Genomic DNA, 20,549 nt, shown 5'->3' with positions numbered 1-20,549 from the left:
TCCTAAAGTCCATGCTGATGAGAAAACACTAAAAAACAAATGGACTCAATCGTTCCATACAGCTCGTACAACGGAATCCAAGTCTCTAGAGGCCCTGAAACCCCAAATTTCTATGAAAAGACATTATTTACAACCTCAACGCACGGTCAAGCTCATGCAACAACTTCAGAGTGTGCGTGAGCGCTATCAGCTCAGCAGCTACAGTGAAGATTTTGGCTTTAAAAAACATGTAAATAGCATCTATTCCAACCAATTTGGGATCTCCACTCATCCAGAGACTTCGATTACGCAGGACTTGCTGTATGGAGCCATTGATTTTTTTTTTTCTTCAGTTTTACACAAGTCCCTTATCTACTTCAGACATTTAGGAGAATACTGCAACGCTGTTTTACTGTAAAGCTCCAGAAATGTTTTGTGTACTACAAAGCTACAGGAAATGTATCCTTTAAGATGGTCACTGTGTCCAATTAGGTGATTAAAGAGTAATAAAATCTTGCCATGATTTGACTGAAGGACAGTCAGACTACATCAAGACCAACTGTAGCTCGCCATCTTTCCTGACTTTTTATGATGTTGCTGGGATGGAGGTGCTGGTGACTTCCGGGAACAAGAATAAACAAACATTAGCTACCAAATTAATGTGTGATAATGGTTATTTCACAGTTCCACTGCGCTGCATCAACAACATCATTCCGCTTTGCATTGTTTACAGTTGTGCAAGAAAGAGTGCTTTGTGCTCTTATTGGTCAACATCATGGAGGGCAGAAACATTCTGACACTTAAGTCTTTTTGTTGGGACATTATGAGGCATCCAAGATGCGGTGTCAATTGGGCTGCCACTATGACACATTACACAGGACAAAAAAAATCAACACACTCGCACTCAACAACCATTTTCAGCATGTTATCATATAGTCTGAAGCCAGAATAAGAGCGGTTCTAGTTTTAGAAGAACATTAATCAAATATATAAATGAATAAGTGTCAGATTGGTGCAGATATCTTTCTTTATTTGTTAAAATCATGATGTATACATAAGTCTGTGTATGGATTTAATAAAACCCTCCCACTGATTGGTCAGCTCCTCATGTCATCAATGATCACATTCCTCCAGCGGACGCATCAGTAAACTTTATGCAAAACAGCTTTGACCTCTTGTTAGTTTCTGTCTCAGAATCCATTAAACAGCTAGAGACAGCATAGAAATCAATGTGTTACTGCAACTGCTTGTTATTGTTCAGGCTGCCTGCCACCTGTTTGATTTGTGTGTCTCCCCCAAATGGATCAATGCAATTTATAGCTGCTGTTAAAGTGACCTCATGGATCCCTATAGAAATGATCATTTCTTACAGTATGAATGATGTTTGACTCTTAAAAGATACTTCAAGCATGTAAATCTCATGATTTGTGAATCTCAAATTAACTTAAAACATTTGAACAAGCTTCAGAACCACCTTTAGCGGACTGATTGGGTGCATGTATGTAAAAGTGCTTCTTTTAAGCTTGATGTACAAAAGGGAGAGTTGATGTGTGTTAATCAAAATGCATCAAAATGCAGCCCCCTCATTGGCTGGCAGTGGCTAAGCAGGGATACACACAGGACACAGAGGAAACCAGCAAAAAAATAAAATAAAATAAAGTTGAACCAAGGTGGTGTATTAAATACACACAGCACACATTAATGGTAGATTGCTTTGTCACATGAGCACCACACTTCAATTTGTTGCAACAAAAACAAAATAAAAGTAAGCATGATAACTTTCCAGAGTTCTAAAGTCTGATTCACTGTATTATAAAGCACTTAGCAGTGTTTTGGCATCTGATAAGCCTTCGGCTCGCAGATCTATTAATCAAACTGGCCTTCCTGGATCATATTTCATTGTGTTACTGGAACTGGTTCTAATGCAGGACTGCTTTTTTGTCCTGAATGGCTAATTTAAAATGTGGAAAAAGATCATCTCCTTGTTGGGTAAGATTTTATTAGTAACCACTTATTTGTGGGTTTCTGCTTTAGTCACTGAGAGCGATCTTGACAGTAAAGATGTATGTTTGGAATGCATGATAACATTGGCATGTCATCGTTATCCGCCAAGATAGACTTTAACGGATTGAAAAAAACCTTTCAGCCAATGTGATAAGATGAAGTTTTAATTATGCGTAAGCAACACGTTTTCTTATTGTGACCAGTAACACAATAATACACAATCTGTGACACAATACTATGTGAATTATGTTTCAGAAGAGACTTGATGTTCACTGCAATTAGGTGGAAAAAAGATGTGCATTTATCAGTATGTACGGAAGCCCAGAGGGGCTAGAGAGACATTTCTTTCTGGTGATCCATTTTCGAAGTCTGATCTAAATTATTTTCTCTCTTGTGTATCTGAATTACGATCTGGTGGGGAAAATAAATTTTTGCCAGGATAATCTTCAAAGTTCTTTTTTTTTTCCATGTGAAAAAAATATTTTTCACTTGGTTTCACACATGAAAAAAATATTTTTTTTTCTCCTCATTTTTTTTTTTTTTTCACATTTTCAGCTAATTAAAAAATAATTAAGGAAATTACAAAGATTATCCTGGCAAAACTTATTTTCCCCACCAGATCCCAAGTCAGAAACACAGGAGATAAAATAATTTAGAGGAGACTTAGAAAACAGATCACCAGAAAAAAAAATTCTCATTTGTCCCTCAGGGCTTCCGTAGTATCGGCATCAGCAATCAGCAAAAATGAGAAAAATTCAACATGGTGCATCCCTAAATATCTGTATTTTCCAGGAAAAAAAATCAGGAAAAAAGTGGCACACCAGGGGTAAAATAAAAATCTAAAGAATCATCTCATGTCTCTTTTATTTTCAGGTAATGGGCTAACAAAAGTGCTGACACAGTGACTCTATGTTCAAGATAAAATCCATGAAAATGATCCAAACATTAAGTGATTTTTTTTAAACCACTGAAGCGTGGTCTTTTTCTCGAGTTTTGTGAAACAAACACATTACAGTCTTCTTTTCTTTACTGAAATTCAGTGCAGGACAGGCAATGATTTCCTCCTATGAGCACCAGAGATGGTTGATGAAATTGTCACAGTGTCTCAAGAACATCTCCAACAGGATTTCTCTGTCCTGTCACACAATATGCCAGGTGGGAACGGTCTCCATGTGGTGTGTGGTGACAACAGATGTCCATAGTTTGCTCCTTAATCATCTCCACGGCTGAGCATCAAGTATCCACAGCTCGTGATCTTAGTGCATTATTTTAAAAGCGGTCCCATTGTGGAAAAGAAATGACTCTGCCACGCTCACTCTACCATGAAGGCTGCTTTTTACAGCCCTGCGTTCGGAGATGCTTTCCATCATGTACTGTATAGCTGAATAAACAGGATGGAACTCCTTTTGATTGTTTTTCAGATGGAATTCAGCCAGCTTCCATTACAGTAAAGGAGTGCAGGATGGGAGCCCACACCAGGGTCCACCTTTCAGAAACACGAGTTTGCTCACGTTACTCATGTTTACGAGTGGGCTCATGTTTCAGTGATGTGGAGCAGTGGGGTCAAAGTGGAGTCAGAGGATGATATGGGAAGACAGTAAGGGTTGCTCTGAAAAATACTCAGCAGTATTTGCAAATCTTTCTGCAGTGCTGCAGTTTAAAGTTCGATCGGTAGAGGAGTTTGTTGTATGAGAGGCAGATTTACTCCAGTGCCTTTAACTCAGCCCAGTCACCAGGATAACATGTTGGCAGTTGACGTTTCTGCAAACCACTGATGCATTCACATTTGTATGTATCAGGCTGTCAGGCATTTATACAAAACGCGTCATATCAAGTTCACATGTTTATGACCTGACTGTCATATCAGGAGGTCGAGGGGATGGTGGTGGTTACAGGAGAGAAGTAAAGTAGGGCTGTCTCGAATCCCAACTCTTGGGCTCCAGAGCTTTGATAGTAACCAACAGCAAATAATCAAAGCTTCAGTTGGGGGGTAGTCGGTGTAGAGGCTCTATTTTTCTGTTCTTGGATGGACAGCATAGCTCCAAAATCTAATTAAAGGTCTTAACTTTCAAGGATAAGGCGATTCTTGAGCAGGGCTGCACAGTACAGTATAGAAAAAAAAATCATCTACTGTGATTTGGACATTTTCTGTGACCATATTGCAATTTTGTCTGCAGTATTGTTTTTTGTATTTTTATTTGTTGGTGAATAGATTTTTCAAAAGGTTTGGTGTATTTTAAGCAAATCTGTAATCCTGAGGGTTTGGATTAAACAAGGTCCTTTTTAACTGTGTGCACCTTGTGTGACATAATTACAGCTATTTTGCAGTTGGCGTTTATTCAATGGCTACAAACAAATCACACAAAAATGAAAGAAAGAAAGAAACAAGCAAATAGACAAAGAGACAAAAAAAACCCAAAAGAACAAAGAAACAAAGAGTTTCTGAATCTCAAAACTGAAAAATCAATACCAAACAATTTTCTGAAATGTAGAATATTCAGGTCCAGCCCCACAAGCCAGTGTTGGCAGTTCAATACTTTGTTTCAACATTTGCAAGTTATTTAGTTAGTTTTTCACAAAAGTAATCTGCTACTGTAAAAAATTGCCAGCCTCGGAAGTCTTGTCCTTACCCCCAAGACGACCGAATGTCAGACACACGTTTTGAAAAGCATCTTCTCCTGCATTATGATCAGAACATTGGCTGGATGAGTCTGTGTGTTTGAAAAGCCTAAATGCACTTATATAGTTTGTATGTAGGAATGTTTTTTGAAAAAAAAAAAGCCCCATGTACTTGTATTGTATTTGTGCTTTTATGGTTTCTAGGTCAGCACTCATAGTGTTCACGGGTTCATTAGTTACATTGTTAAACATCATTTACTGGCTATAAGAGCCCGTGTTGTATTGTTTTCATGTAAACAGTTGTGCCTAATACTGAATGCCTCTGCCAGGTTCACTGTCAGATTGTTAGCAAAATGAAGCTGTAAATGTTATATAGCGTCTGTCATTCCTATAATTAGGATGCAGAGTTAACGATTGTGGGCGGTAAAGAAGGCTACACAATGACTTTAGAGCCAATATTTACTTTTTAATAGCAGTAATCTTGTAATGTAATGAATTACTTTTACTGCTTACTGTTTTTTACTGTTACCCAGCACTGGAAACCACTGAATATTTTAGGAGGCATCATGACAATGACGACAAAAACAGGTGTTTGTAGTGAGACATCGGGACATCTACAGTCATGTTTGTGTCAACTAAAGCAGGTATTTAAAGCCAACATGATCTGTTCTTAACTTTAACCAAGTGGTTTTTGTTGCAACGTGAAATTGAAAATTGAACCTAAATAACTTAAAGTTGGAATATAGAGAAACATAAGGTTGCAACATACCCATGGTTTGCAGAAACGTACATTGCCAACATTTATTCTGCCATTGGGTTTTTTTACTTCAACAACTCTGAAACTACTTAGGATGAATAAACAGCTGCTAGAGTCCACTGACACTCCTCCTCTATGTCCTCCAGCTCATTACCCACAGCCATTAGACACCATATCATCACCATCATCAGCATGCTTGGCTAGCCTGACCAAAAGCCTGCAATAATCAATAGTAAATGATTCTGAAGATATGAGTCAGTGGGAAAACATTTGGAGAGCACTGATGTGACGATCTGTGCCTCTCAGCTGTAGGTGATGTTCCCCTGTAACACCAAAGTGCTCCTCTCGGACATAATCTCCCTGCCACATGTTGAACCACTGCTAATCTTCTCTGAAGATACACTGAAGAGATGAACATGGTGGAATGAGTCGGCAGCGCTCCAACAGAGGGAGAAAATGTTCAGCTTTGCAGGGTCACCCACGCTTATAAGGATAAAAAAATAAATACCACAGGATTAATGTTGATTACCCAACTTCAACGTCAATTATTCAACTGAACTGCTCTTGTGTGGAGTCGCTTTCCAGCACCTCTGTGTCAGAAAACAGCATGTTTTTGTACCAAATCCATCCTTCTCACACCTTGTTTGAAGCTCCACAGCTGCTTTGACTCTTGGGTGTTACGAACGCAGCAAGTTCCAAAGCAGCCTGGTAAATAAGATCTTATGGTGGATGGTGGAAGGCAGGCAGGATACTGTTCAACATTTAGAAGTCTCACAAGGTCAAGTTTGCAGAAGATTTGGTCAATTTCACTTCGGCTCACATCCACAGATTTATCTGATCTGCTCCTGAGGGCAGTATCTGACATTTACATTCCTTAAAACCTGCATTTATATCTGCAATAAATGTCTCATACATCAGCTTGACTGTCAAAACGTGACCTGGCTAAATGTTAACTCTTTGCTCACACCACAACTATCATCATCCTCATCTTCCTCATCAGCCCTGAGGTGTGTTTCTGCAGGATACGTGCCTTTGTGTGGCTGCTGAGGCACGTTTGAAAGTCTGGTCACACGTTCAGAGATGGAAAAAAATCATGAATGATTTGAATCAAAGATAACACTGCCGCAGGGAAGGCGAGGACCGATGGAGCCTGTGTATTTTGAAATATAGGCAGCTTCAAATTTCATGCCCCGGGGCTCGATGAAAAATTTAGTAGCTGTTTGTTTTTCTAGCTTATAACTTACAGCAGACTAATTGATAGGAGACTGATTTTTTTTCTTCGAGGTAAAGAAAACAAAGTATATAATAGCTTTATGTCTGAAAAGTATATGCGCACTGGAATAGGTTTAGGGTGTCCAGCAGTTTCTGTATAAAAGTATTTTACATATCCACACCAGCTGAGCCAAAGATATTAGAGTCAATGTCTCCAAAAGCACCTCAGTGTGTCATTTTTTGCAGATTGCTTTTTCTGACTAAATCAGTCAAGACAGCAGCAACATGAGACACTTAGGGCGACATTAAGGCATGAGAGGATCTGCAGAAACAAAACTAATCAGATTTTTTATTGTACTGAATCAGTCTTCTATGACAGACGTCTGGTGCAGCTGCAGGGTTCAGATCCACAAACAAGACTTCAGCAGTTCAAATCTACACAAACTGTTCATGTTGTGATCAGAAATGAATGAGGTGTACACAAATAACCCCTCTGGTGTAAGTTGTTCTGATGTGATCTATAAAAGGAAGAATCATGTTTTTATGAAGTTTTATTTGATTTCTCTTCATATTTCCTTCAGTCTTCACACATTTTCTCACCTCGGCTGCCACAGCATCTCTGCACCACTGTGAGACTTGTCAAAGCTATTAACCATGCATCAGCAAACATCATTATGGAGGCTAATTCTGGAAAACAAAATGTCAGCTGGAAGCCTGTATCATTAGAGTGCCATTTTCCAAACCGCTTTGGAGTTAACAAATCAATTATTAAAAGTGGGCCTTAAAAGAAAGAAAATAGGCTGCAGGCAGGGTTATAAATGTTCTCACAGAAGGTAAGAAACAGTGACCTTACTTTGACTGTCGAATTTCCTGATGATGGTGTCCAGGAAGGTGTTCTGCGGAGCCACATGGCCCCTCCGGACCGGCATCTTCGCTGCGGTGGCCTCTGGACTTTGAGAGACTTTGCAGGAGTTTGACTAATATCACGCCGAGGCTGTGTTTCCAGTCCCCGCAGCCGAGCGCACGATGCTCACTGCGCTCCCTGCATGGAGACTCGACACTGACAGGTTCAGCGGCGGTAATCCTGGGGCCAAAGTTTTCCCAAGTTGGTCAGAGAGACGAGAGGCTTGTGTTGGCTCTCCAGCAGAGAAGTGAAGGAGAGGAGAGTTGTGGAGAGCAGGCGCACTGTACGCACGGCAGATCTGAGCCGTTTCCAGCCTCCAGTTTCCAGGTTGATAGGAGCGAGGGTGTCTGTTTCTGTCCCCCGAGGGGGAGGGCCGCCTGTCAGGTGATATTCCTTCCTGGTCTCACACTCGGTGGAGCACAGCAGACCTCTCATCCTGCACTGCAGCCCGCTCCTGGGAGGCGGACTGGGCGAGCTTTCCGACGAGTGTCGTTGGAGCCATAGTTGGGGCGCTCAGCTGCGCGTTTATGATGTGTTTCTCATTCCACCTCCTCCCTGAGCCTCTGGATGTCTGTGTGTTTAACTGGGGAGAGAAGGAACACAATGATGGTTAAAAGAAAAGAGCAGAGAGCAGATCCGCAGCTTGAGTCGTCCTAGATGGGTGTTTTTGGAGGTGTTCTCTGCATCTCTCCTCCTCCTCGCTGTGCGCTCTGCCGGATGACTTCAGCTCCACCGGCGTCTAGCTGCGCCTCTTTTAACCCTTTGCTCATCAGGAGCGGGAGATGTAGATGAAGCAGAAGTAGATGCACTGTCAGCTACCAACATTCTCCTCATCACCGAGAGGAAGAGTTTCAGTTACACCTGAGGAAATCAAGGGGGGGCTGGTAAAAACCTGCTCTCAGTACCAGTAATGACGTTATTACAATATTTATGTGATAAAAAGTGATCATTTATCACAACTGAGGGCACTGGCCTGTAAATGACCGCTCAGAGTGAACCCTAATTACGGCTGAAGCCTTTCTGATGGTGTCAGATAAAAACGGAACGTGCTTTGTGTTTCACCTGCGGTCAAACGGCTGCTGCTGACAGGTGCTCGGCTACATCACCTGTCTTCCTGTGTGGGAGGGATATATTTGACACACACACACACACACACACACACACACACACACACACACACACACACACACACACACACACACACACACACGTCCTGCTGTAAGCTACTCCTCTGCTGTGTTCACGCCCCTCAAATGTAGTGAGGCGTCTCTCCGGCTCGTGAATCACTGGGTTTCATGTAAACACACAGAGTGGTGCTTCTGTGCCGTACTGTTGGACGGGGATCCACCGCTCAGGCTGCTCTGCTACGTCACACCACCGGGGTTCCCCCTTCCGTCATTTATGCTGGGGATGATGCCTTCACGGACCGTCGGATATTGTGCTGAGGTTAAAGCGCGCATGGACGATTGACCAGTCCTATTGAGACAGCTGTCCGCCATCTTTATGTATGAACGGCTCCAGATTGACAGTGGAGGGTAAGGCTGAAAGTGTAGATATGTGGTCTCTGCAACTTAAATGTAAAACATAGTGAAACAAATCACCATCAAATTACACTTGATTGTATTGACCACACACTTTTTTTTTTACTGATACTTTCGCAAAGAGCACTGTAATGTCATCAAATGTATTGCAAACCATGTGTTAAATGACATAAACAGCTTCGTGTTTCTTTCAAGGAGGTCATATTGAAATCGTCAGTTCTAGTCACTGGCTAAATTTAATGGTGCCTTTTTAAATTGTGTTTAGTTTGTGGAATAATCTGACTGTGTGTAGTTTCTAATCTGATTCCTGCTCCTCACAGGCTTCTCTGCGTGTGCATGTATTAACTTGAGTTCCTTTATGTGTCTGGTCAGAAACACGTGCTGATGCTTTATTTTGGAAATCAAGAGAAATAGATAACTTAGCCAGCATGTTTTTGCACAGTTTGTATGAGAACGTTGTCATCTTTATACAACCGTATGTGGAACACAACCTGTCAGCATAAGAGTTAAATAAAAACATAAAATAAAGCATGTATTAACATTGAATAAATATACCAGCAGCAAGAGAGACAGTGTGTGAGAGTATTTGCATTTGTTTTCAGGAAATCCAGCAACAAAGGTATTTGAATCCAAAAGTTGTGAAGTACGAAGAGATGTGAGCAACCGGCAGAGTTTGTCTTTTCCTGACTGCACTTGAAGGCAGCAGCAGACTAAGCTCTTCCCCTGCCTGTCCAACACCCTCAGCTTTCTCACAGTCCCTTTAAATCCAGTAGAACAATCTTTTGGATCAGTCTGAGAGATGTAATAGGCCTTGACTGAGTAAAATTCTCTTCTTCTTAGTTATGTTGATTCAGGCACAAAACAACACTGCTGCCCCCTCGATGCATTTATCAAAAATGAGCAGCACAGCAGCATGAATGCATTCATTTTTCCAGCGATCAGTGTTTTAATGATTGGTCAGACATGATGAATTGCAGCCTTGTGGTTGGACGAGGCCTCAGGAGCTATCCATCAAAAAGTGACATTTTGGTGTGAATTAAAAATGTATACTTATTACATCCAGCAGTGTTTACTACAGCAGCTGGAAGCCAGAGGAGGTGTGCTGCTGGTCAGCCTCCCTCTCTCAACTCCCTTATTTAGTCAGGAACAGAGAGAGGGAGGAGGGGGGGCGGGGGGGAGGCAAGGAGGGGACAGAAGGGAAGAAAAAGCAGACAGTTTCTTGATGAGACAGATCCTGGCCTGTCAAACTCTTTGTATTACCAGTGAACACACACACACACACACACACACACACACACACACACACACACACACACACACACACACACACACACACACACACACAAAGATAGACAGAGAGAAAGATGGCTAGTTGCTTCAGGAGTTCTTAATGTATTTTACTGTGCACAATAATGAATAAATGTCTGAATAAATGAAGTGAAAAAGCTTCAGATTCCACTTTGACACATCCATTAAAAGTGACATCGTCTTATAATGAATAAACAGTTCAGCGGCAAATTAAACTCTGTCATCAGAAATATCACCAGAAAAGGGAAACTGTTTTCACTCTGCACAAAATGAATCAGTGCGTGTCCACACGTTCCTTTTTTGGAAAAAAAATGACAAAAAAATGCACATCATTGGCCTACATCTGCTTCTACTGAAACTTCAGAGCTCAGACTTTGTGTGGACATTAGATTTGTAGTATTTTGTATAGATAGAAGGGAAGCTTTCATAAGGGTCAGACACAACAAAGCTGTCAATGCTTCATTGCAACTGGATGATGCAACCTTAAGTTACTTCTCTTTAACAAGATAAATCAGCGATACTACCAAAAATATTTGTGTTAAAATAAAGGAGTAGTTAAATATTCTCTTAGACAACACACCAGGATATGAATACGAGTGAGACTACTTGATTAAAAATTTGCGGACTGAATCTGTTGAAGCAACATGCAAAACGTGTAGTTCGCTCCTTGTTGTTTTAAATGTAACTGTTGATAAAATAGTGTCAATCGTATCCTGGTGTGGGCTGGAATATTGATTTTCTTCTGGTTCACTGAAATGTAATGTAATTGTAAAACGTAATGTAAACGTAAAATGTAAAATGTAAAATGTAAATGTAAATTTCTTATGTGGAAATTTACATTTGGATGTGAGAAAGGCCGATCACTTGTGAAAATACCCAGCTCACTTGTGACGTTATAGCATATTTGCATGTTAAAATTAGCTCACATTTGAAGAATGACATTTCATGTGATTTCATGTGCCATGTTTTGTTTCCACATGTGGAAATTCTTCTCCTACATGTGAAAAAAGCCAATCACATGTAAATCATACATTTACATACATTTCAAAGTGGAAAGTTTAATGCATATGTGATAAAAGCCAAACACTTTTGAAAATGTCCAATTCACATGTGACATTAAGATTCTTAAAAAGAGAGACAGTTGAAAGTATTGTCCATGTGGAGAAAATGTTTATTGACATGTCCACGTAAACTACGGTACACTGTAAACTGCAACATGTACAAATATATAAACTCCAACTTAAAGCAGACTGCTGGTTCATTTTGTTTAAACAAATGAAACATATTTTAATGCAAAATAGGTATTGCTTGAATCATTGTATCTTAAGTCTTTAAATATACAGTAGTAAAAGCTGTACAGGCTGAAGAATAAACAAAGTTTCAGAATCAGCAGTAGCATCCAGTCATATGATGACTAAGGACTACAGAACAACGTGTACACCAACAGGCTCTCAGGGCTTTATGTTCCACTCATCCATCCACCCATTGATCTGTCCGCCCCAAAAGTCTTCAGTGTGGCGCTCTCACTTCATTTGGTATTCATCGTCCTGCTCGCAGTGTCTCTTGTGAATACACACATTCACACTCACACACACTCAGCTCACAGACACACACTCATCATACTCCCTCAGCGTCTGGACAGGTCACCTCCTGTGAAGAAGAGGAACAGCCACACTGTTGGAATCATAACTTCACTGTTATGTCTGTACTAATGTCAGTCGTCCGCAGGATAAAAGAGACCGAATTAAACATCATCTTCATATGAAAATGTGTCTGAACAGCATGACTTGATATATTATGGGATATCTGCCTTGGCATAGTTGAACTTAAAGTTGCACTCTGTAGTTTTGGGAAAGAAATGTTAATGAGAAGAGAAAGATCTTCATTGGCTCATTTTTTTTTGCTGCCTAAACAAACTAAATAATAAAACTCTCTTTGTTTTCATGACTGAACAAACTAAATAAACAAACTGACCTTAAAGGACAACACAATTTCATACTGTTTTAGTTTGTTTATATGTGGCGGACCCTGCCACCTTTCTAGCTCCAAACAGTGTTCTGGGACCTTATTTTCCTCTGAGAACAGCTTGTTTATTCACTTATGGAAAAATACATATTTCTGAGTTTGTATTATTACTTCATTAATATTTAAAATATCAAAATTCTGAGTTTGAATTTCTTTTCCAAAACTACAAAGTGCCCCTTTAATTCAAAACTCCATTAAATGAAATCAACTGCAGATGTATAGCAATGACATGCGTGAACCACAGTGCATATATAACAAAATCTCATCAGCAGTTGAAAAATGCACAAGTGTAAGTCATCTCCAGTCTTGTGTCAGTAATAAGTGTAATAGGTCAAAAGAGGTAGCGTCACATGAGAAAAACAGCTGATATGTGTAAGTGTGTGTGTGTGTGTGTGTGTGTGTGTGAGAGAGAGAGAGAGCGGCCACACAGTAGCAAAGATTGATTGCCGTCGCAACCAAATCCGTCAGACGTGATGTCCACGGGAGTGTAGAGCTAGGAGGGGAATCAGGGCTGGGGGATGTTCTGTGTCGTATGTGGCTACATCCAATTAACTAACGCAATCAGCCATGTTGATGAATGGATTAGCACATAATTGCTTCAGAGGTGGGATCCTTGATTGAATTATTCATCGTGGGCAAAGGCAAACGTATGTTTTGCTAAGATTAGAGTGTATGTGCATGTGTGAATTTGTGTAACTGCATGTATTTCAGTGACCATGTGTGTGTGTGTGTGTGTGTGTATGTTTGTGTGTCAGCCTAGAGTTAATGGAAAGTGACTGATAAATTGTATTGAGGGGTTGGAGTGTTCCAGCCACTTACTGAGCTGCTCTCTGTGGGATTAAACCTTCAGACTGGCTGCACTGGCTACACTCAATCAGTGATGTTACTGCATGTGTTTTTCACGGGTGCATTCCAAAAACTGACCAGCCATTTTGTGCAGGCCGGGTGGGCATGGTATTCATTCCATTTCAGTTTGAAACATAAAAACAGCACAACTGCTTATATGTCTGCTGACCTTAATAACAGCTTGTCGACAAGTGAACAAAATACCAGGTGTACCAAAAGCATAGGAACAAGTGAAACGTCAGCTCTCCCCGTGTGGAGAAGCAGCGCGTAGCACCGACAGGGAAGCAGAGCTATATTTTGAACATTTTTGGCGAATTACATATATCATAACTAGAGAGTATATTTCATTGAAAGAAGAGAAAAGAACAACACTGAAGGCTTTTCTTAATGGAAAAGATGTTTCTGCTCTTATCTCGACTGACTTTGATAAAAGTTTGATTTACCAACTGGCTCCACTGGTGGTAGCACTCTCGTACTGTTGATCTAATTGGTTGAGCCAAAGAGACATAGTGATAGATGAATGGTTCGTCTGCCATTTTCGAACAGTTCTCTACTTCGCCTTTCAAAGATGGTTCTGTGAAACAAACCATCTGGTGCATTAGATTCTTTAAAATCCTCATATTTGTGTTTAGATGGAAAATAAACACCCTAATAGGATTAGAAATTATCATAATGTAGCTCTTTAGTATGTTTATCATCACAGCAACCAGTAGTAGTGGACACACCCCACCAACCTGAGACAGCTGTGACATCTGAACTGCTCAAATCTGTCACCTGCTGTGACCCAAGTACAGGAAAGTTGGCTTGCAAGTGAACACAGTCTAAACAGCTAAAGGTAACAGATGTATGGTTCAAATGTTCATCTTAATAATAATAATAATAATAATACTATCAATACATTTATTTACTGATATTCATGTATATGTGTATGAGCTGTGTATTTTGTGTAAGTTGGGAACTGAACTTTAATGTTTAAGTAAACCTCACGCTGTACTTGAGTTCATTTTTAATGATGAAAAACTTCTTTCTTGATATGCAGCAGTTATAAGGAACTTTCAGTGAGTGAAAAAAAGACCCAACATAGTTTTTCATGCTAGTTTTCTTTTTCAAACTCAGCTGGGTGCAGGATGCGGGGTCACTGTGTCTATGTAACATTACCAACTGTAACATGAAGATTGTGAAACAAAGTAAACTTTGTTTTAGTGCCGCACCACCAGACTACAGAGCAGCTTCTTTCCTCCGCTGTGAGACGCCTCAATTCAGCCTCAGCACTCCACCATAAAAAACAGTTTAAATGTTATGACTTATCTGACCTGGTGACAGGCATTAAGAGGAACTATAATAATCATATATAAATAGCCAGTCTTCTCTCTGATGGTCCCATTTTCTTATGTGGGTCATATGGAGGCATCAGTATGAAACTGAAACTGTTTCATGATCAGTTAAATGTTCCTTGTAGTACGATTTATAATACATATGAAACAGAAAAAGGCTATATAATAAAAGAGTCAATCAAAGCTCAATAAATCATAGGTAAATTGTTTAAGTGAGATTGAGTGCCTTTGATCTAATTCGTCTAAGAGTTTGACAGAGTAAAAACTTGTTTTTGGTGGTTCCACAGCTTTAAAGTCACTCATGAGTTCATTAATTTGATCTGCACATCAGCATGTGAGTGGCCATGGCTTTGAATCTCTAGTCATGTAGCCAATATATCAAAGTAAAAAACACTATTATCACTTCATCCAAGGTTCACAAATCAAACCCGTGAAGTTAGCTGCATGAGTATTATCCTGTTTTCTGGCTCAAATGATATTAGCTTATATTACATTATATGATTTAGACTTTTTCTACTTCACTTAAAATGCAATTATCATGTGTCTGCAAATACACTTCAGGATATGTATATTTTGAGAGCAAATTCCCTGCCCTTCCCTGTTTGAAACACTTCCTGACATTCCTCTGTGGATCCCGGGGACCTGAGTGTGTAAACATGTGTCCCCTGCTACTATTTTTACATATATCTAAATGCTCTGTTTTCACACTGTCATTCACAAGGAAATCCACTCGGCCACATTCGTTATTCCCACCTTGGCAACTGGTGCACTCGCAGCTGTGTATGACAGGCAGGACGACCGGCTCGCTCTCTCCGTTGTCACACTGCAGGCTGAGGAAACGCACTGGGTTGTCAGGGTCCAAACGGTAACTACAGCACTCACAAACTGACTGGAGGTAGGGCTCCTGCAGAGGGAATGAGATGATAGAGCTGTTAAGCCAAGGGAGAATAAATGGGCGATAAGGTGAGGCGGGCCAATTAGGGAGATTGGAATATGATGAGGAGGAGAGGCTGTAGGGTGAAGAGGAGAAGGAGGAGGTTTAGGGAGAGAAGAGGAAAGTGGAGAATGAAGAGATGATGTGTAGAAGAGGAGGAAAAGGTGAAATAAGGGGATGGGAAGTGCACGAAGAGCAGGTTAAGTTTAAAGGAGGTGAATGGGCAGGTTTAATAGAGGAGGAGAGAGGAGGCAGGTGGAGAAATAAGAACCCCAAACTTTATATAAATGATAAGACAATACAGTATAATCCACAGTATATAGTATCTATAAAGCATTCTTTATACAAGATTTGCTGTGGGGCATTTCTGGAAATATTAAATCACAACAGACACTAATGTAAAGCTCCACTTAGAAATATTTTAAATTTGTTCAATAAATCAAATCAGTATGTGTAATGTGAAAGTGGTAGCTCACACTGATGAAGCCAAAGAGAGTAAGTAACAAACTATGCAGCTTTCAGCCTCTTTAAGTAAATTGTTTTCATTGTCCAGCAAACCTAAAGCTCATAAATGTCATTTAAGACAGCTGTGTTTCTTAAACAAGCTCTGATAAACCAGCAGTCCAGCAGACAGAACTCAGTCCAGCAACTAAGCCAACAGCCTGCCAATGTGACGGGATGTCCGCTGGATATCTAGCAGGTAACATATCTGGTTCAGTGGCAGACGGGTTGAGGAACTAGGAAAAAGCTACAGCCAAGGACAGCAGGCCCTCCTCTCCTTTCTCCTCTGCTGTCATCTGCGTTCGCGTGTGTTTGGAGCGGCCACAATAATACACTTTCTATCAGAATACAAACGCAGAAGCTTTACAATGATTGTAACCGTGTCGTCCTTGTTGAACCACAATACGAGCAGGCAGTTTCACATTTTCAAAGAATAATCCTTGCTGCACACACATCTTAAACAATTTGTTTTCCTGCTTTTAACACAATACAAAACAGACAGGGGTGTCTAAAATTACAAGTTATAAAGAGTTGAATAAACATTTTTAAACAAAAGAAGGGCGTTACAGGGAAATATACATTTTCCACATTTTCCAAATTTCCTCAAATGTGTATTCCTGCAGCCTCATTGAAAAGGTAATTCTTCCATTACAAAGATTTCTATTCTATAGATGGGGGCATCTGGCTGGAGCCATTTTCTTGTAATTGCTTTTCTAGCAGCAATATTGATTGATTGATTGCAAGCTTCCCAAAGAATCGGCGGGGACACTTCCCCATTATCATTTATGTTAAGGTATTCTTTTATAACCATCTTTATTTGCTGCCTCCTTTGATTTAGAATCCCTATGTTTAATCTCCAAATAGTGCTCTTCTTTTCAGAACTTAATATGAAATCCACAACAACTGGGCTGTGATCCGAAAAGTCCATTGACCCTATCTTGCAATTTATCACTCTATAGTCTCTTTTTGTCGGGTTCAAACCCCTCCATACGTCTGAGAGTCCCAGCTCCTTAATCATTCATTTTATATTATATAGTTTTCTTCTCTCTGGGTCTCTTGTAAGATAGCTACTTCCACCCCTTCCCTCTTCAATTTTGTCATAACTTTGCTCCTCTTGATTGGGTTTCCCAGCCCATTTACATTATACGTGATTATTTTAATTGACTTAATACTTTGCATTTTGTGTCTGTTTTAAGCCCCTGTACACCTATATCCCTGGTGCTGTAAGGAACAGTAGCATGAACAAAAGAAGAAAACCAAAATCGTTAACCTGTAACACAGTCATAAAATAGTGAACCTGATCACAAATAACATTGACTTCCAACATTAAGGCCTCTTCTGCCTCTCAGGTTAGCATCGCGGTCTGGCCCCAAATCGCCGTCCGGCTGCATATTGGCCTCCATGTTGCTAATGCTACTAGCTTGTGGCAGCTGACCATCTTCTTCGTCGTTGTGTTTCTTACTTAGTAAGTCGCTCGCCCGCTATAACTAAACTTGCTTTTAATACATTTGAGTTTTATCGGGCGTCTTCTGATTGTTGCTGTCGGGAACCTGTTGCACTATGCTGCCATCACATCGCCAGCTAGACCGGAATTCCTGAGCAGGTTTTATCAGAACCTTTTCACTAAAGCTGGATACAACTCTGCCGAGAGCACTAAGAGTGGACCAGAACAATAAAGCTGCTGGTTGATAAACTAAAACTAAAACAATGAGCTGAAAGATGCTAAAATGCTTCATAGAGCTGAGGCAAACTGCAGACCGAGTTAACAATTATCTGTGGTTCATTATTGTGAGCTACACCTTCCACATTACTCATACTGAAGGCATTAGGCTCATTTTTAAATCAAAAATACTGTATAAAGCTAAAAAGGTCTTTGTTGACAAAATACCGTAACACAGAAACACTACAGTCTAATTATTATTATTATTGTTATTATTATTCATAATGATAATTGTGCATTTCATTTAACAGTGCCTTTCAAGATACTCAAAGACGGTCTACACGACAAATCAAATTAATAAAAGAAGAACATAAAAAGGTTAAACATGCACAAATCTAGCATTTTTGTTACTCAAAATTGAAACACTTGATATAAAAAAACCCAGCCTGTTTTACATGATAGAAGGCAGCTTCTTGAAGTTGTACTCATGTATCCAATTATTGCAGGTGAAGGAGGAAAGATAAGGGGAAAGTGCAATGGATGGTAGCAGAGAATGACAGATAACAGAGGGAGAGGCAGGTGAGAGGAGGGAGGGAGTCCAGGATCAAACCCTCAGAAGCACCTTGATCTCCCAAGTAGCAGTTATTACAGCTTCATACACTTTGACAAGACTTCAGCAATGTATGTGAGCATATGTGTGTGTGTGTGTGTGTGTGTGTGTGTGTGTGTGTGTGTGTGTGTGTGTGTGTGTGTGTGTGTGTGCTTGCATGATTAACACTTCAGCTGGTGTGATTCCTGTGAATGCACTGGTTCTTCTTCCAGTCCTGCTGCTGCTCAATGAAAAAGGGAACTTCTCTGTGCGGCCTAGTCACCGGTTACCATCCCTGGTTGCCACAGTAACAGGAGGTAATGACACATTTGGCTGAGCTGATGTTTATTTTTACTAATGTGACGGACTCTATTTTTACTGTGGAGATGTATGGATGCCAAGGGAGAACAAAGTCACCATGGTGATGAAGTGATGAGCTTGCTGTGTTGCAAGATGAGATGAAGACAACAAGTGAAGGCAAGAAAGAAAAAAGACGATCGAATCACTGGCAGACTCTACACGTGACCCCTACTTGTATTCAAAACATCTATATTTAGATCACTGGTGACTCATCTACTGAATTATGGATTTTTGTTCACCTGCCGTCATGTCGTCTGTGTGAAGTGTGTGTATAACTGTAACTACAGTTGGCAGAAGGCAGACTGTCACAGCCTGTTAGCTCTAACTTGTTTATGTTTGAGGAAGTGAGATTACAGCAGGTGTGACCAGCTGAACGCGGACACATGTTTGACTTCAATTTGTTTTGTAAAAACTCTCTTAACACCCTGATGCCAGCTCATGCTTCAGGGGGAAAACAGATGGGACATTTGGCTTCACAGTGATACTGAAGGCAATAATCCAGATTATTTTCTTGCACATTGTAAACAATGTTTTTAATAAATGTTAGTGGATTTGGTTCAGATTTGAAGGGCCAAAGTCTAGCAAACATTCCCGATTGAATAAATACCGTACAACCTCCTGACTGTAGAGGCTGTAATTGATTGTGATTGTGCAGGCCTGGTGGGCAATTTGCAAACAATTAGAACCAACATCTTATTCCTGTTCCAGTCCAATCCCTTTTAGTCCACTTTGCTGCTGTATTGACCTTTAGAGTGCCACCAGTTGTCACTCATGTTGAGGTCAATACGCATCAATGATGCCTCAGAGAGTAATATCTTCTGTGTGTGTGTGTGTGTGTGTGTGTGTGTGTCTTCTGCGTACCTCCAGGATGACATCAGTCCTCGATAGACAGCGTCCCCTGCAGAAGCTGACCTCCACGTTTTCAAGTCGACAGTCTCCCTTAGTGATGTTCCTGACCTGCACATAGCGACGACACTCTGGCACGGGTTCGCCTTACGGAAACAACGCCAGGAGGAAGAGGAGGGAGGGAAAAGGGCAAAAGGAGATAGGACAGTAAATGGGGAAAACAGAAGACAAAGAAAAAGGAGATTATGAGAAGCAAGAAGCAAAAAAAAAAGAAAAGAATAACAGAGAATTTTTTTTTTTTTGTATTTGCATGAAAAAAAAGGAGGAAAAAGACAAAGGAAGAGCCAGAGCCAGAGAGCACAGTGACATTGCCATGCTCCCTCACAGCATGTGACATTTCCTCCACTGGGAGGAAGATTAAAGCTCCAATGTAGGTTAAGTAATGGAATCTCTCACTAATTGGAGACAGCAGCACTTTGTTTTTAGCCTCCTGAAAAATTAACAGTCGAACATTCAAATCCAATGGAGTGGTTGGGAAGTTATAACATGAAATAAAGGGAACAAGAATGCTTTTGTATGTCTGTTTGAGATTTATTTTGGAGCATTTTAATTGCTCTGTTTATTTAAATGACCATTGTTGGAGAAGCATTACTTTACAGCATTTGAGCATCCACACACAGTTGGTGTGGAAATATGGAACGCCACGGTCATGAGTTTAAGATGACAATTGAAACAACAGCCATAGAGTAAAAATGCAGCTTCAGTGTTTTACTGACTTGTTTTGATCACATGCTTGAAATGTATCTGTTTCATGCTTTCTGATACAAATGAATGAATGTTAATGCTCACATTCATTCACCTACTCAGGGCATTGAATGACTATTTTTTTGACACACCAAATATACCTATAGTTTGCATGTGAGTTCTGAAACTCAGTCCATTACGTAGATTGTGTGATGTGTTTTTCTGCATACTGTATGTTATACTAACCTGGAAACTGCCTTCTGCAGACTGGACAGCAGCTGCCTGGTTCCTCCACCTTCACCTCCCCCTGAGAGAGAGATAACAGTGTCTTTTTAACAGTCTTTGATAAGTCTCAATGAAAACACACAGGTGAACAAGTGGGTACA

At 40.3% G+C, this 20,549-nt stretch overlaps 2 protein-coding genes across 2 annotated transcripts in view; both read right to left on the bottom strand.

The window, feature by feature from the left end:
• kcnh2b (potassium voltage-gated channel, subfamily H (eag-related), member 2b) overlaps positions 1-7,500 on the bottom strand; it is a 269,252-nt gene extending 261,752 nt beyond the window's left edge. The window contains exon 1 of the mRNA XM_073488708.1: positions 7,425-7,500. Coding sequence (XP_073344809.1) covers positions 7,425-7,500 — 76 coding nt within the window. The remainder of the gene's footprint in view (positions 1-7,424) is intronic.
• A 4,096-nt stretch (positions 7,501-11,596) lies between these two features.
• The window catches only part of sspo (SCO-spondin), an 86,702-nt gene continuing 77,749 nt past the window's right edge, over positions 11,597-20,549 (bottom strand). Inside the window, 4 exon segments of the mRNA XM_073488441.1 lie at positions 11,597-11,974; positions 15,283-15,433; positions 19,435-19,565; positions 20,410-20,470. Of these exon segments, the coding sequence (XP_073344542.1) occupies positions 11,952-11,974; positions 15,283-15,433; positions 19,435-19,565; positions 20,410-20,470 (366 nt within the window). The 3' untranslated portion in view covers positions 11,597-11,951.

This window comes from Pagrus major, chromosome 19 (assembly GCF_040436345.1).
Source record: "Pagrus major chromosome 19, Pma_NU_1.0".
NCBI classification, from domain to species: Eukaryota; Metazoa; Chordata; class Actinopteri; order Spariformes; family Sparidae; genus Pagrus; species Pagrus major.
Note: the sequence above shows the minus strand (reverse complement) of the source record. Positions and strands in the feature narration are given on the sequence as shown.